The sequence below is a fragment of the Hemibagrus wyckioides genome, linkage group LG29 (genome assembly GCF_019097595.1).
Source record: "Hemibagrus wyckioides isolate EC202008001 linkage group LG29, SWU_Hwy_1.0, whole genome shotgun sequence".
Lineage (NCBI taxonomy): Eukaryota > Metazoa > Chordata > Actinopteri > Siluriformes > Bagridae > Hemibagrus > Hemibagrus wyckioides.
Window position 1 is genome coordinate 11,868,370 of NC_080738.1, and position 17,293 is coordinate 11,885,662.

Here is a 17,293-nt window from a genome sequence, read left to right on the forward strand (position 1 = left end):
CTCAGAAGGCTACATGGGCCCTGATAACAATGGCAAAGTGCAGAAGGGCACTGTGCGTCACCTGGAGACAAAGCTGCAAAAGAGTTATAGACAGGCCTTTAGGGTCTTCCAAAGCTTATGCTAATAATAATTCTAAGCACAAAATATAGTCAAGTATAATATGAAAATATTAATTTACGTGCTTTTGATTTTGACACCTATCATGCAACTGATATATCTAATGTTATTAAATACTTTGGATTCTCAACAGTGGTAATTAGATGGCAACAAACTGGACAATTAATAGAATGACAGGAATCAGTTGTGGCCCCTGTTTGGAATCAGGTGTGGTTCCTTTGGCCACTTTGCTGATCAAATTGGACACTGATATTAATTACTTTACACAGTTTCAATCAATCAATTAATCAGTCAATCAATCAATCAATCAATCAATCAATTCCAAACACAAACACCCTCGACACCCTCTGCAATTAGTATTGATTTTTAATTGTCTCTGGTTTTGTTATTTGTTTGTCACCTAGTCTTTGCAAAGGCTTGCATGCCTTCTGTAATTCTACAATGTAAAGAATTTTCACAATAAATAACTATGTATAACTCAGTACAGCATTTAAATTTGTTTGGTAAATTTGTATAGCACTGTAGCCTGTTGTCATGTCAGCACCAGAATTGGTAACCACAGACAATAGATCACAAACCACACACACATTTTTTCTAACTAGACTCAATCACACACACACACACACACACTCTCTCTCTCTCTCTCTCTCTCTATAAGCTACCATACAGTGTGAAAGCTGTAAACCCTGGTTAATGATATTACCTTGAACAAAGTTAAGTCATAAACACACAGACAATCAGGGGATTTATTTTATTAGAATAAGAAAGGTTTGTTTTTAAAAAATGGAATTGAGATTTCCACAGTGATTGCCACAGCAATAACATCTAATGTAAAACTGTACATAGTACAAACTCGGAACCATTGTTTCCAATGATTGATCCTAAAAAATGATAATACAGATAATACAAAAAACAAGAAAAAAAAAAAAAAGATAAATGTATTTTTCCAATCCTATTTCAATTAGATTTTTTGGGGTGAAATTTACAATAAAAAGTTTCAGCATATTTGCATGAGATATTTTCTTAGTGAAGAAATGATGAAGTATTTAGAAGAGTAATTAAGATCCTAATTTATGATCTATGCAATAAAGATAAAGCAGGAGCCAGAGAAGTTTTTATGTAACAGAAGCACAAAAAAAAATCTTAATAGCTGCAAAAATAAAATTACAGTATAATTTTATTGCCAGCCATGTATATGAGTATGAAAGGGCTTGTTAAATCATAAGGTTATATAATGTACATGATGTTTTGTTGTTGTTGTTGTTCACTAATCCAAGATCCGATCCAGGAAGTTGTTTGCATTTACTGGCATGGTGGACCCATTATTATTCAGGTGTTCTAATTGTCCTGTGATTCTCTGCCCTTCTCGTCCAGTGAGAAAGGAAGAATTCAAATTCTCCTACATGTCATCCCTCTTTCTCTGACGTTTTTCAAGTTCCTTTTTCATTTCAAGGACCTGCTTCCTCTCCTCATCCATCTCTGCTTGCCGTTTTTCTAAAAGTTCCCACATTTTCCTCAGGTCCTGCTTCTCCTTTTCCACTTGCTTTTCTTTGAATTCCAGTTCTCTCAACCTCTCTTCTAGCTTGTCCTCAGGAATAATGTGCACTAATTGGTTGTGTTCTTTACCTAGTTCATACATCTGAAGCACTCTGTGTTTTTCTGAAAAGGAAAAATATGGAAGAGACTCTTTGGTTAGAATTCTTGTAACAAACATAATTAATTAAGTAAGTAAGTAGTTATAATTAATAATTAAATGGTTGGTCACTAGACATAAATGTTTTACAATTAATTGCTGACAAACATAGATGAATAAATTTCAGCAAAGGCTAATGGTTAGAGGATTGTCTGACCTAGCTCACGGTACAGTAATGGCTCACAGTAGAAGAGTGTATTGTAGAATCCATCGCTCTGTTTTATCCCATGCTGCTCCAAAACTCTAAACATGGCATGCATTCTCGCCTCGCTTCCTTCCTCTTCACACACCTGGAAATACTCTTCTTCTGTAATCAGGCCCTGATGGAGCATTCGGTTGGCCACTGGTTCCACCTGCCTCACTGACTGAATGAGCCTCTGCCTCACCATATGCACATATTGAGAGTGCTCTGAATGGGAGAGATTACAGTCTGTGAGTGATTTTCATTTACCAAGTCCACTTTAAGCATGAGAAATTATTAAATTACTTGTTTCTTGGGGTCTGAGCTTCATGTTGCATAGATTTTAATTATTGGGACTGTGTATGCCATCGCTTAAGCTAGTGTGAGTTATGCTTTTAAACTGCATTTATATGTTTGAAAAAATATGATGACTATAGCCAGGTATAAACAGAATGCTGTGAGCCGTCCCAACAGAATAAAAAAAAAAAGAAAATTAGGAAAATTAACTTTGAATGTAACTTACCCATCTGCAGAGTAAGCTCAGGCTCATGTTCTTGTAGTAATCTGTAAAGGGCTTCTCTTCCCTGTTGTCCTTTGCTAGACAGAGCATGCAAGAGCTGTTTCATTCTATCCTGAGACCTTGAAGATTCTACAATGGTCCTGTATTTGTCCTGAGTCAGCAGACCCTGGCTGAGCAAAGCTTTACATATCCGCCGGCTTTCATTCACCCTCTCAACCAGCTCGTCCATACAGCTCGTTACCACATCTGCACACACAGAGATAACACACTGAGTGGAGTAATTCCCCAGTTCAGTAATACCCAACACATGCTAATCAATGGTCATTAATTACATCGACAGCCAAGAAGTAGTGAGTCCTTATATGACTTATAGTTCTAAGTACCAAGATCGTCAACAAGCAGTGGGAATCTGTTAATCTCTGAAACAGAGCCATCAGGTATTTCATCAGATTGTTCTTCCACAGCCCTACTTTTGAGTCAGAAAAAATTCCAATTTATGCTTGTTTTTGCTTCTCTGGACATCCAGAGTATATCTTTTATCATTGACAATAGGTAAAGCCTGCTGTGATTTACATGCTGTGTTATTTAAGGTTGACAAGTTTTTTTTTTTTCATCATTGTTCACACCCTGCTAGAGTTTCACAGTGAAACTTTCTTTTAGGGCAGGGTTCAGAAGAATAGATGAATCCTAACCATAATTGACACAAATTTGCATAAAAGATCTTTCTTATTTACAATTGAACACCATGGGTTTGGTTTAGTTCCAAATAGAATTGTACTTAAAAGTCCACATTCAGGAACTAGAAATAAATCGTAAACTCACAGCTCCCGGTCATAATAACATAGTTACGGAAGTTCACATGTATTTCATATTCTATTATACATTATTAATGACTGTGTGTAATTTCTGTGCTCAAAAAATATTTCAGCAAGAGTTCATTTGTGAGTTACGTGCAGAATGTTCAGATCAAAATGTACTTTATATTTCTGTGGAATGCTCATCTAAAAATATGTGCTGGTTGACTGGAGTGTGTGTAGTTTGCTTGAACATTGCACGAATGCCTCTTTTATTCGGCGTCACCACGCACGTTAACTGTCATTCCGGAACACTCTTGTTCATGTTGTCATGTGTCATGATCTGTTTTTTTAAAGTCCTGTGGCCTGAATGTTCATCAAGATTGTTACGCTGTGTTTATAGTTAGAATATAATAGAAGAATGTAGGAATGGATTTGCATCACGAAATCATAATATAATAAACCTACGTTGGATTATCATTTTGCGTCTGAAAAGAAAATTGTTATATATACTAAAGAAAATTTCCCAAAAATAAACATTACCTATATACACCTATTGTGTATTGCAGTATTTCTTAATATATTTTTGACAAAATATACAATGATTGGATGTAAATTGTTTGTCTAACTGATGCTCGGATGAACATCATCATTGTTTGACAAACAGTGAGTAGATTAGATTTAGATTACATTTATGGCATTTGACAGATGCCCTTATCCAGAATGACTTACATTTTGTTTTATTTTATACACCTGAGCAATTAAGGGGGTTAAGGGCCTTGCTCAGGGGCCCAGCAGTGGCAGCTTGGTGGCCCACTCATTCAAACTAAGCTATTACATCCCCAATCTTATTACTCTTATGCACTCAAATACTCAAATTCAGTGAGTGATTTATACATTAGTCATACTATCGTGCTGTTCACTTGCTCTTATCATCTTACCCTGGTGTCTTGCCATGTTCATTTCTGGATACATGATACCTGTTGAACAAAGAAGAATTCACTCTTATATGCAAAACAGCAAAACAGACAAGTACAGAATTTAATCATGTGCCATTGTAAAATACACCCCCCACCACCACCACCCACACACCCACACACACTGTCATTTTTAGTAGTTTGTGAGGACTTTAATAATCAAAAGTGTGACTCTAGGCAATTAATAGAAAATAGAAACTAAAAGAATTATAATAGAACTAGTGCATTATTACATAAAACTTATTAACTGTAAAGTTTACAATAGCTTCCTCTCAGCTGAGATGCCAGAAATATAATTTTATATTGATAGTAAATAACTGTAAAACATTTTTTTAGTAAAAGCACTGTTACACCTGTACATATAGTTCTTTTTAGAATATACTGATGCACACTACCAGTCAAAAGTTTGGACACACCTTTTAATTCAATGTTTTTTGTTTAGGGATTTATTTTCTACATTCTAGAACAATACTGGAGATTTCAAAACTATGAAATAACACACATGGACTTCAGTCATCCATATGTAATGACAACAAAAAACAGTCAGTTGTTATTTTAAGACACGAAGGTCAGGCGTTCTGGAATAGTTCTTGCAAGAACAGTATTGTCAAGTGCATTTGGAAAACCCATCAAGCACCATGATGAAACTGGCTCACATGAAGACCATCCCAGTAAAGCAAGACCAAAACTTACCTCTGCTGCAGAGGAGAAGTTCATTTAGAGTTACCAGCCTCAGAAATCACCAATTAACAGCACCTCAGATTAGAGCCTTTATGAAGGCTTTACAGAGCATCAGTAGCAGACATATCTCAATATCAACTGTTCAAAGGACATTATTGTGGATTTCAGCCACGTTCAGCATTGTTTTACAATGTAGAAAGAAATAAACATCAGGAAAGACCATGGAATTAGAAGGTGTGTCCAAACTTTTGACTGGTACTGTATGTTTCCAGCTAGTCACTGTGCATTTTACAAATAAATAAAGCACAAAATAGTACATTTGCTGTGGCTGATGAAGAACAAAAGTTAAGATAGTTAAGATCCAGCCATGGACATTTGAATATACAACCATCTAATCTGTAATTCACAACCCTAACCACTGAGCGACCACAGCAAGCACTGATACATAATAAATAAATCTACAGTTTCTTTGCAGCAAAGAAAGTTAATCTCAACGTCAACATTAGGAGAATTTCATAATTCTTACCCATGACAAAAATCTTAGATATCCCACTATGCATTTCATTTTCTGATATTTAACTGCCTAATGACTTAGCACATGAAATAAAAACAGTATTTTGCAATAAAATAAATACTTTATATTTACAGAAATGTTCCTTTGTTCATTAGAAACTGGATTAATTAATGAGTGAATTAATTCCAAATCAAACTTATATTTTCAATTCATCAGCTGCTTAAAGAAATGAAAGCTTATTGAATTAGAGAACGTATTTAATAAGTATAGAACATTTGAATAATTATATAAATAAAACAAAACTGATAATGAAATGAATTGATTTTATTATTAATTTTTCTTTGAAATGACTTTTGGTTAATTAAATATGACTACTTTTCGTTGAATCAATTTTACTTACAATTTCCACATTATTAACATCTTTATTTGTAACATTCCACTATTCAGTTTAGAACATAAAGCTTCAACTGAATAACATACAAAACAATTCAATCTACTTTTACTAAAAACAGATTTTATTTAAAATGCTCATTTAAGCTTAGGTCTACTTAAAGAAGCTCAAAATGGTAAATTCATAATATTTCTTACCTGTCACCTTCTTTCCTTTATCTGTTCTGCTTGAGTTGGATGTGGCACTGTAAGCTGCTATGGTTCTGTATGTCTGCTAATGTTTTGTTATCTGATTGCTGCGGGGCGTCTAGCTTTTATACCCAAATCATTGCCATTTCCAGGCATAGAGTCATTTAGTCTGAATTTCCCACACATGCAATCATTATTTCCAGGTCGTGCACTGACTGTAACAAGACTCGATTTTCCTGTTTTTCATTACTCATATACAGTACACGTGCATACAAGTTGCACACGTTTGGCCACCATTCACCAAGAGAAAAGAATCTCTGCCACAAACAATTTTAACACATTTTTCTCACAAATGTTTTTATTTTATCTTTTATTTGAAAAATTCTATGTTACTATGTCAATAATGAGTAACACCACTTTGCAGATATCACAATTTCCAAGTGTTTTTTGTTGTTATTTATTTTATTTTATTTATTTTTGCCAGCTAGGATACTTTCTATAATTGTTTTAAGACACTATGCCACTCTTTATGACACCAAAGAAAAAATCCCTGTTTATTCAGCTTACAAGTTCAGGCATGCAATTGTTAAATGAATTAATCACTGATATGCGAAGCCACAGGTAAGAACCATGATTTATAAAACTTGATTTTATCTTTTCCAGAAATCCTGCCAATATGGTTGGAATGATACCTTTATGAATGTCATTTTGAATTGCAGCTCTGTATAATTGTAACGGCGTATGCGGAGCCAGAACACCAGAGGGCACCGTCACCAGAGTATTGACAAGTTGGTACTCATTTCTGGTCTTGCTCGGTTATTTAAACAGCTCCCTATCTAGTGTTCTCTGTGAAGTATAGTTTAAGTATTAGTTTATCCATTTGGAGTATGTACTGAGCCTTGCCTGATTATTTCTAGATTTTCTAAGTGTGTGACCTGTGCCTGTTCTTGTGATCACGATTCCTAGTTTTGCGGTTTTGGTTTGTTTTTCCGAGTGTGTTTTTGATTTTAGACTTTTTGAAGTAAGCACTAAACATTATGTAAGTTTGTGAAAGTCATGAAAGCATTTATAAACCGGCCCATACTGTTGCATGCTGAGGGCTATAATCCTAGTCATCTTCCGAACAAACAAACATACTTGATGCAGGGTGGTACAATTATTACACCTTAATTTTTTATTGTTTTTACCTACTATATAATTTTTTTAACACAATATAAAAACTATTCCTCAAACTAGCAGCTACTCTTTCTCTTTATTTTTGAAGCTGGATGGAGTACATGTTATGTGTATGGAAACACAAAAGCTCTTAATAGTGATTAAGAGCTTTTAGAGAGCAAAAGCTCTTAATTAGAGAGCAAAAGCTCTTAATAGTGATTACGAAAAATCTGGCTATGACAAGGGCCACCTATTCCCAGTTTACCACACACATAATGAAGAAACCATGCTGGCCACTTCAACCTTGACCAACACAGCTCCACAAACTCATAGCTTCAACTGTGGTCAGTGGAGAATTCATGAGCGTGACCTGAAGGAACTACTGAACAATTGTAATGAGTCTTTCATTATCACAGCGGTAATTCCTGAGAATAAAGTGACTGGGAAGAATGTAAGGGTGGCTAAGAAATACTGGAATGCTTATTGCTGCTTGGGTTTTAATGGCCAAAAAAGCTCATCAGGCTACATGGGCCCTGATAAGAATTGCAAAGTGCAGAAGTTCACTGTGCATGACCTGGAAGCTGAGCTGCAAAAGGTTTATGGTGGCGACAGCTTCAGTGTTTTCCAAGGCTTATGGTAATAATAATTCTAACCACCAAATATAGTCAAGTATAATTTGAAAATACCAATTTACGTGCTTTTGATTTTGACATTCATCAGGCAACTGATATATTAAAGGTTAGTAAATACTTTGGATTCTCAACAGTGGTAATTAGATGGCAACAAACAGGACAATTAATAGAATGAAAGGAATCAGTTGTGGCCCCTGCTTGGAATCAGGTGTGGTTCCTTTGGCCACTTTGCTGATCAAATTGGACACTGATATTAATTAATTTACACAGTTCCAATCAATCAATTAATCAATCAATCGATCTATCAATCAATTAATCAATCATTCAATCAATCAATCAATCAATCAATTCCAAACACAAACTTGTCCAATATCTAGTTCCAGCAAGTTTATAAGTGTGTAAAGTGAACATGTTTCTTGTCTCCACTACAGAAAAACATGACTAACCTGTGATGTGTATGTTATCCACACCCTCTGCAATTGGTAGTGACTTTTTAATTGTCTCTGGCTTTGTTATTTGTTTGTCACCTAGTCCTTGCAAAGGCTTGCATGTCTTATGTAATTCTACACTGTAAAGAATTTTCACAATAAAAACTATGTATAACTCAGTACAGTATTTATATTTGTTTTGTAAATTTTTATAGCACTGTAGCCTGTTGTCATGTCAGCACCAGAACTGGTAACCACAGACAATAGATCACAAACCACACACACATTTTTTGTATGCTGTATGGCTTAACTCTCAACTGCCTATCAAGGGGTTGCAGTTATCTCATCTGCTTTATGTTTTACCCCACATTGTAAAAAATGGGCTCTAAATTTTGCAGTAATTTACTGGCAACAGGGATGTCAACAAAAATCACTTTCAGTTTTTTTACACTAAACAACTGTAAACATACGGTATTTCCAGTAAAGTACTGTTATTACTTACTTATTATACATCTATTAATACACAACCTCTTTAAATAAATGCATGTTAGCTAGGCGAGTTTTATGTAAAAGGCTTTGACTTACAGAGGGTTAAATGTTCAAACCTTGACATATCAGTCAAATGACCAAATGTACTGGACAAGGGATAAATGGATAAAACTGCATGATGTGCTGTGTATTATGTAGCAACTGTACTCTGTACTGTACTTTATGTTCTGTAGGTACTATAATACTTTACAGTAAGTACTGTATGTCATGTCATGTCATTATCTCCCACTTATCCGTAGCCGGGTCGTGGGGACAGCAGTCTAAGCAGGGATGCCCACACTTCCCTCTCCCTAGCCACTTCCTCCAACTCTTCTGGGGGAATTCCAAGGCGTTCCCAGGTCACCCGAAAGACATAGTCCCTCTAGCGTGTCCTGGGTCTTCCCCAGGGTCTCTTCCCAGTGGGGCATGCCCGGAACACCTCCCCTGGGAGACGTCCAGGAGGCATCCAAAACAGATGCCCAAGCCACCTCAACTGGCCCCTTTCGATGTGGAGGAGCAGCAGCTCTACTCTGAGCTCCTCCCGGGTGATCAATCAATATAGTACGTAGTACACATCTATTAATACACAACTTCTTTAAATAAATGCATGCTAGCTGGGCTAGTTTTATGTAAAAGGCTTTGACTTACAGAGCAGAGGGTCAAGTGTTCAAACCCTGACATATCAGCCAAATGACCAAATGTACTGCATTATGACATGGAATAAATGGAAAAAACTGGATTATGTGCTGTTTATTATGTAGCAGATGTACTCTTTATGTTCTGTAGATACTATAATACGTCACAGTAAGTACTGTATGTCTGCTGTATATTGTATTTGTAAGTTTACTGTAAATTACTTTAAATTTGAAAGGTTTTTTTACAGCACAGCTATAAACATGAAAAAGGCACAAACACACAATCAGGGGATTTATTTTATTAGAATGAGAGGTTCGTTTTTTAAAAAAATGGATTAGAGATTTTTACAGTGATTGCCACAACAATAATATCTAATGTAAAACTGTAAATAGTACAAACTCGGAATCATTGTTTTCCTTGACTGATGTTATAAAGGCTTTCATTATCACGGGGTAATTTCTGGGAATCAAGCGATTGGGAACAATGTAAGGGTGGCTAAGTATTACTGGAATGCTTATTCCTGCTTGGGTATTAATGCAACAAGCTCAGCAGGCTACATGGGCCCTGATAACAATGGCAATGTGCAGAATTTCACTGTGCATCACCTGGAAGCTGAGCTGCAAAGGAGTTATAGACAGGCCTTTAGGGTCTTCCAAGGCTCATGCTAATAATAATTCTAACCACCAAATATAGTCAAGTATAATTTAAAAACATTAAGTACTGTGATTTTGATTTTGACACCTATCAGGCAACTGATATAGCTAAGGCTATTAAATACATTGGATTCTCAACAGTGGCAATTAGATGGCAACAAACAGGACAATTAATAGAATGACAGGAATCAGTTGTGGCCCCTGTTTGGAATCAGGTGTGTCATGTCAGGTGTGTCATGTCAGACACACACATACACACACACACACACACACTCTCTCTCTCTCTCTCTCTCTCTCTCTCTTTCTCTCTCTCTCTCTCTCTCTCTAATCTATGATACTGCGATTTTTGCTGATCAAATTGGAAACTGATATTAATCAATGATTGATATCAATCAATCAATCAATCAATTCCAAACACAAACTTGTCCAATATCTAGTTCCAGCAAGTTTATAAGTGTGTAAAGTGAACATGTTTGTTGTCTCCACTACAGAAAAACATGACTAACTTGTGATGTGTATGTTATCCACACCCTCTGCAATTATTATTGATTTTTAATTGTCTCTGGCTTTATTATTTGTTTGTCACCTAGTCTTTGCAAAGGCTTGCATGTCTTCTGTAATTCTACAAAGTAAAGAATTTTCACAATAAATAACTATGTATAACTCAGTACAGCATTTAAATTTGTTTGGTAAATTTTTATAGCACTGTAGCCTGTTGTCATGTCAGCAGCAGAATTGGTAACCACAGACAATAGATCACAAACCACACACACTTTTTTTCTAACTAGACTCAATCACACACACACACACTCTCTCTCTCTCTCTCTCTCTCTCTCTCTCTCTAAGCTACCATACAGTGTGAAAGCTGTAAACCCTGGTTAATGATATTACCTTGAACAAAGTTAAGTCATAAACACACAGACAATCAGGGGATTTATTTTTTATTTTTGTTTTTAAAAAATGGAATTGAGATTTTCACAGTGATTGCCACAGCAATAACATCTAATGTAAAACTGTACATAGTACAAACTCGGAACCATTGTTTCCAATGATTGATCCTAAAAAATGATAATACAGATAATACAAAAAAAAAATGAAAAAAATAAAAGATAAATGTATTTTTCCAATCCTATTTCAATTAGATTTTTTGGGGTGAAATTTACAATAAAAAGTTTCAGCATATTTGCATGAGATATTTTCTTAGTGAAGAAATGATGAAATATTTAGAAGAGTAATTAAGATCCTAATTTATGATCTATGCAATAAAGATAAAGCAGGAGCCAGAGAAGTGTTTATGTAACAGAAGCACAAAAAAAAATCTTAATAGCTGCAAAAATAAAATTACAGTATAATTTTATTGCCAGCCATGTATATGAGTATGAAAGGGCTTGTTAAATCATAAGGTTATATAATGTACATGATGTTTTGTTGTTGTTGTTGTTCACTAATCCAAGATCCGATCCAGGAAGTTGTTTGCATTTACTGGCATGGTGGACCCATTATTATTCAGGTGTTCTAATTGTCCTGTGATTCTCTGCCCTTCTCGTCCAGTGAGAAAGGAAGAATTCAAATTCTCCTACATGTCATCCCTCTTTCTCTGACGTTTTTCAAGTTCCTTTTTCATTTCAAGGACCTGCTTCCTCTCCTCATCCATCTCTGCTTGCCGTTTTTCTAAAAGTTCCCACATTTTTCTCAGGTCCTGCTTCTCCTTTTCCACTTGCTTTTCTTTGAATTCCAGTTCTCTCAACCTCTCTTCTAGCTTGTCCTCAGGAATAATGTGCACTAATTGGTTGTGTTCTTTACCTAGTTCATACATCTGAAGCACTCTGTGTTTTTCTGAAAAGGAAAAATATGGAAGAGACTCTTTGGTTAGAATTCTTGTAACAAACATAATTAAGTAAGTAAGTAGTTATAATTAATAATTAAATGGTTGGTCACTAGACATAAATGTTTTACAATTGATTGCTGACAAACATAGATGAATAAATTTCAGCAAAGGCTAATGGTTAGAGGATTGTCTGACCTAGCTCACGGTACAGTAATGGCTCACAGTAGAAGAGTGTATTGTAGAATCCATCGCTCTGTTTTATCCCATGCTTCTCCAAAACTCTAAACATGGCATGCATTCTCGCCTCGCTTCCTTCCTCTTCACACACCTGGAAATACTCTTCTTCTGTAATCAGGCCCTGATGGAGCATTCGGTTGGCCACTGGTTCCACCTGCCTCACTGACTGAATGAGCCTCTGCCTCACCATATGCACATATTGAGAGTGCTCTGAATGGGAGAGATTACAGTCTGTGAGTGATTTTCATTTACCAAGTCCACTTTAAGCATGAGAAATTATTAAATTACTTGTTTCTTGGGGTCTGAGCTTCATGTTGCATAGATTTTAATTATTGGGACTGTGTATGCCATCGCTTAAGCTAGTGTGAGTTATGCTTTTAAACTGCATTTATATGTTTGAAAAAATATGATGACTATAGCCAGGTATAAACAGAATGCTGTGAGCCGTCCCAACAGAATAAAAAAAAAAAGAAAATTAGGAAAATTAACTTTGAATGTAACTTACCCATCTGCAGAGTAAGCTCAGGCTCATGTTCTTGTAGTAATCTGTAAAGGGCTTCTCTTCCCTGTTGTCCTTTGCTAGACAGAGCATGCAAGAGCTGTTTCATTCTATCCTGAGACCTTGAAGATTCTACAATGGTCCTGTATTTGTCCTCAGTCAGCAGACCCTGGCTGAGCAAAGCTTTACATATCCGCCGGCTTTCGTTCACCCTCTCAACCAGCTCGTCCATACAGCTCGTTACCAAATCTGCACACACAGAGATAACACACTGAGTGGAGTAATTCCTCAGTTCAGTAATACCCAACACATGCTAATCAGTGGTCATTAATTACATCGACAGCCAAGAAGTAGTGAGTCCTTATATGACTTATAGTTCTAAGTACCAAGATCGTCAACAAGCAGTGGGAATCTGTTAGAAACAGAGCCATCAGGTATTTCATCAGATTGTTCTTCCACAGCCCTACTTTCGAGTCAGAAAAAATTCCAATTTATGCTTGTTTTTGCTTCTCTGGACATCCAGAGTATATCTTTTATCATTGACAATAGGTAAAGCCTGCTGTGCTTTACATGCTGTGTTATTTAAGGTTGACAAGTTTTTTTTTTCCCCATCATTGTTCACACCCTGCTAGAGTTTCACAGTGAAACTTTCTTTTAGGGCAGGGTTCAGAAGAATAGATGAATCCTAACCATAATTGACACAAATTTGCATAAAAGATCTTTCTTATTTACAATTGAACACCATGGGTTTGGTTTAGTTCCAAATAGAATTGTACTTAAAAGTCCACATTCAGGAACTAGAAATAAATCGTAAAATCACAGCTCCCGGTCATAATAACATAGTTACCGAAGTTCACATGTGTTTCATATTCTATTATACATTATTAATGACTGTGTGTAATTTCTGTGCTCAAAAAATATTGAGTGCAGAATGCTCATCTAAAAATATGTGCTGGTTGACTGGCGTGTGTGTAGTTTGCTTGAACATTGCATGAATGCCTCTTTTGTTCGGCGTCACCACGCACGTTGACTGTCATTCCGGAACACTCTTGTTCATGTTGTCATGTGTCATGATCTGTTTTTTTAAGTCCTGTGGCCTGAATGTTCATCAAGATTGTTCCGCTGTGTTTATAGTTAGAATATAAAAGAAGAATGTAGGAATGGATTTGCATCACGAAATCATAATATAATAAACCTACGTTGGATTATCATTTTGCGTCTGAAAAGAAAATTGTTATATATACTAAAGAAAATTTCCCAAAAATAAACATTACCTATATACACCTATTGTGTATTGCAGTATTTCTTAATATATTTTTGACAAAATATACAATGATTGGATGTAAATTGTTTGTCTAACTGATGCTCGGATGAACATCATCATTGTTTGACAAACAGTGAGTAGATTAGATTTAGATTACATTTATGGCATTTGACAGATGCCCTTATCCAGAATGACTTACATTTTGTTTTATTTTATACACCTGAGCAATTAAGGGGGTTAAGGGCCTTACTCAGGGGCCCAGCAGTGGCAGCTTGGTGGACCACTCATTCAAACCAAGCTATTACATCCCCAATCTTATTACTCTTATGCACTCAAATACTCAAATTCAGTGAGTGATTTATACATTAGTCATACTATCGTGCTGTTCACTTGCTCTTATCATCTTACCCTGGTGTCTTGCCATGTTCATTTCTGGATACATGATACCTGTTGAACAAAGAAGAATGATTCACTCATATGCAAAACAGCAAAACAGACAAGTACAGAATTTAATCATGTGCCATTGTAAAATACACCCCCCACCACCACCACCCACACACCCACACACAGACTGTCATTTTTACTAGTTTGTGAGGACTTTAATAATCAAAAGTGTGACTCTAGGCAATTAATAGAAAATAGAAACTAAAAGAATTATAATAGAACTAGTGCATTATTACATAAAACTTATTAACTGTAAAGTTTACAATAGCTTCCTGGCAGCTGAGATGCCAGAAATATAATTTTATATTGATAGTAAATAACTGTAAAACAATTTTTTAGTAAAGCACTGTTACACCTGTACATATAGTTCTTTTTAGAATATATTGATGTATGATTCCAGCTATTCACTCTACATTTTGCAAATAAATAAAGCACAAAATAGTACATTTGCTGTGGCTGATGAAGAACACAAGTTAAGATAGTTAAGATCCAGCCATGGACATTTGTAAGTGGGATTTGAATATACAACCCCCGATCTGTAATTCACAACCCTAACCACTGAGCGACCACAGCAAGCACTGATACATAATAAATAAATCTAAAGTTTCTTTGCAGCAAAGAAAGTTAATCTCACCGTCAACATTAGGAGAATTTCATAATTCTTACCCATGACAAAAATCTTAGATATCCCACTATGCATTTCATTTTCTACTATTTAACTGCCTAATGACTTAGCGCATAAAATAAAAACAGTATTTTGCAATAAAATAAATACTGTATATTTACAGAAATGTTCCTTTGTACATTAGAAACTGGATTAATTAATGAGTGAATTAATTCCAAATCAAACTTATATTTTCAATTCATCAGCTGCTTAAAGAAATGAAAGCTTATTGAATTAGAGATCGTATTTAATAAGTATAGAACATATGAATAATTATATAAATAAAACAAAACTGATAATGAAATGAATTGATTTTATTATTAATTTTTCTTTGAAATGACTTTTGGTTAATTAAATATGACTACTTTTCGTTGAATCAATTTTACTTACAATTTCCACATTATTAACATCTTTATTTGTAACATTCCACTATTCAGTTTAGAACATAAAGCTTCAACTGAATAACATACAAAACAATTCAATCTACTTTTACTAAAAACAGATTTTATTTAAAATGCTCATTTAAGCTTAGGTCTACTTAAAGAAGCTCAAAATGGTAAATTCATAATATTTCTTACCTGTTACCTTCTTTCCTTTATCTGTTCTGCTTGAGTTGGATGTGGCACTGTAAGCTGCTATGGTTCTGTATGTCTGCTAATGTTTTATCTGATTGCTGCGGTGCGTCTAGCTTTTATACCCAAATCATTACCATTTCCGGGCATAGAGTCATTTAGTCTGAATTTCCCACACATGCAGTCATTATCTCCAGGTCGTGCACTGACTGTAACAAGACTCGATTTTCCTGTTTTTCATTACTCATATACAGTACACGTGCATACAAGTTGCACACGTTTGGCCACCATTCACCAAGAGAAAAGAATCTCTGCCACAAACAATTTTAACACTTTTTCTCACAAATGTTAATGTTTTCTCAACCTTTTATTTGAAAAATACTATGTTACTATGTCAATAATTAGTAACACCACTTTGGAGATATCACAATTTCCAAATGTTTTTTATTATAATTTTTTATTTTTTTTTTTTTTTGCCAGCTAGGATACTTTATATAATTGTTTTAAGACACTGTTTTCTAGCTTCTAGTTTCAGTCTTCAATATTTTCAGTCACTATATCTGCAAAATGTTTCTTTGATATGGTTCTAGTTCTGAGATATGCTTGTTGAGACCTACCCACAGATTGTGTGAGGGCCATTACATTCTTGAAGTAGATCATGCTGGATTTTCAGGAATGTTATGGTTGATTGTCTTGTTGCCAGTCTCGTTTCACCTTCAGAGTGTGTCACACTGGTTTCCAGAAATTGCTGATATTTGCTGAAGCTCCCATTCTTCCATCTACTATCTGCTCATTTCCTTTGCCACTGGCTGCCACACAGCCACAAAGCATAAAACATCCACCCTATGCTGAACAGTTGCCAAGGTGTTCTTTTCATCAAATGCTGCTGTTTTAATACCTTCAGAATTATGTTAATTCATTTTTAACTTGATCATTCTGCAGCATTTACAAAATGTCTGTGACTTGTTTAGATGTTGGGTGGAGTACATTTTGTATAAAACTTCCTGCATGGTCCTTTGCTGTCATCTTTGCCTTTCTGCCAAGTGGTCCTATCTGAGAGTTTCTTTGGTTGTCCAGGTCTTCTCCTGACTTCCACGGGTCTCTTTAACTGCCACATTTGTAATGACAATTCAAACAGTGGAAAACTAGAAGATTTTGCCTTCCTTCTTGCTTTGTAGATATTAATGAGAATAGTTTTAAGCTTCTCAGTGAACTGCTTAAAGTATGCCTTGGTTATTGAGTGGAAGAGTCAGAGAATTTATTATGTTTAGAATTGCCATCAGCTGACCATTCATGACCTGCCCTAAGTCAATTAAGGCCTAACAGGTTAAGCCATTATAACTGGAATGCTGTCCAATCTCTTGGTATAATTACCTTTTAATTTTTAATTAATTACTAAAATAAACTAATAAAGTTTTTTTTATGTCCCTCAAATATAAGTAATCTATGCATTAATATTCACAGAAAATATATATTTGTAATACTTTAAGTGAAGTTTGAACTTGGAAATTCATTACACTACATGTGTGTTTACATTTCACAAGCACTCTCACAAACATGCACATACGCTGAAATGAAGACTACGGAAACATTTTTTGTTTCTTGTTCTTCTTGTCTTCACATATGTCCAACATTGGACAAAATCTGCTCTTTTTCTACTTTGGTTGTACATATGTTTCTTTCCATAAGTAATGGTC

At 35.3% G+C, this 17,293-nt stretch overlaps 2 protein-coding genes across 2 annotated transcripts; both read right to left on the reverse strand.

The window, feature by feature from the left end:
- Window positions 1-849: 849 nt before the first annotated feature.
- Window positions 850-6,236, reverse strand: LOC131348889 (uncharacterized). Its single transcript, XM_058384114.1, has 5 exons — window positions 6,066-6,236; window positions 4,247-4,285; window positions 2,515-2,757; window positions 1,968-2,219; window positions 850-1,776 (listed from the first exon to the last, which is right to left on the reverse strand). Exons 2-5 carry the CDS (start codon window positions 4,278-4,280, stop codon window positions 1,517-1,519), a joined length of 789 nt encoding a protein of 262 aa, XP_058240097.1. The 5' UTR covers window positions 4,281-4,285; window positions 6,066-6,236; the 3' UTR covers window positions 850-1,516.
- A 4,788-nt stretch (window positions 6,237-11,024) lies between these two features.
- LOC131348905 (uncharacterized) lies at window positions 11,025-15,721 on the reverse strand. The gene is made up of 5 exons (XM_058384139.1): window positions 15,603-15,721; window positions 14,325-14,363; window positions 12,659-12,901; window positions 12,112-12,363; window positions 11,025-11,924 (listed from the first exon to the last, which is right to left on the reverse strand). Exons 2-5 carry the CDS (start codon window positions 14,356-14,358, stop codon window positions 11,665-11,667), a joined length of 789 nt encoding a protein of 262 aa, XP_058240122.1. The 5' UTR covers window positions 14,359-14,363; window positions 15,603-15,721; the 3' UTR covers window positions 11,025-11,664.
- Window positions 15,722-17,293: the final 1,572 nt, after the last annotated feature.

Excerpts from the sequence above, each read along its gene's own strand:
- LOC131348889 (XM_058384114.1), bottom strand. The coding sequence starts at position 4,280 with ATGTATCCAGAAATGAACATGGCAAGACACCAGG. Across the intron at positions 2,220-2,514 it reads TGAGCTTACTCTGCAGATGG|AGCACTCTCAATATGTGCAT; the intron begins GTAAGTTACATT and ends TCTCCCATTCAG. Across the intron at positions 1,777-1,967 it reads ATTACTGTACCGTGAGCTAG|AAAAACACAGAGTGCTTCAG; the intron begins GTCAGACAATCC and ends TTTCCTTTTCAG.
- LOC131348905 (XM_058384139.1), bottom strand. The coding sequence starts at position 14,358 with ATGTATCCAGAAATGAACATGGCAAGACACCAGG. Across the intron at positions 12,364-12,658 it reads TGAGCTTACTCTGCAGATGG|AGCACTCTCAATATGTGCAT; the intron begins GTAAGTTACATT and ends TCTCCCATTCAG. Across the intron at positions 11,925-12,111 it reads ATTACTGTACCGTGAGCTAG|AAAAACACAGAGTGCTTCAG; the intron begins GTCAGACAATCC and ends TTTCCTTTTCAG.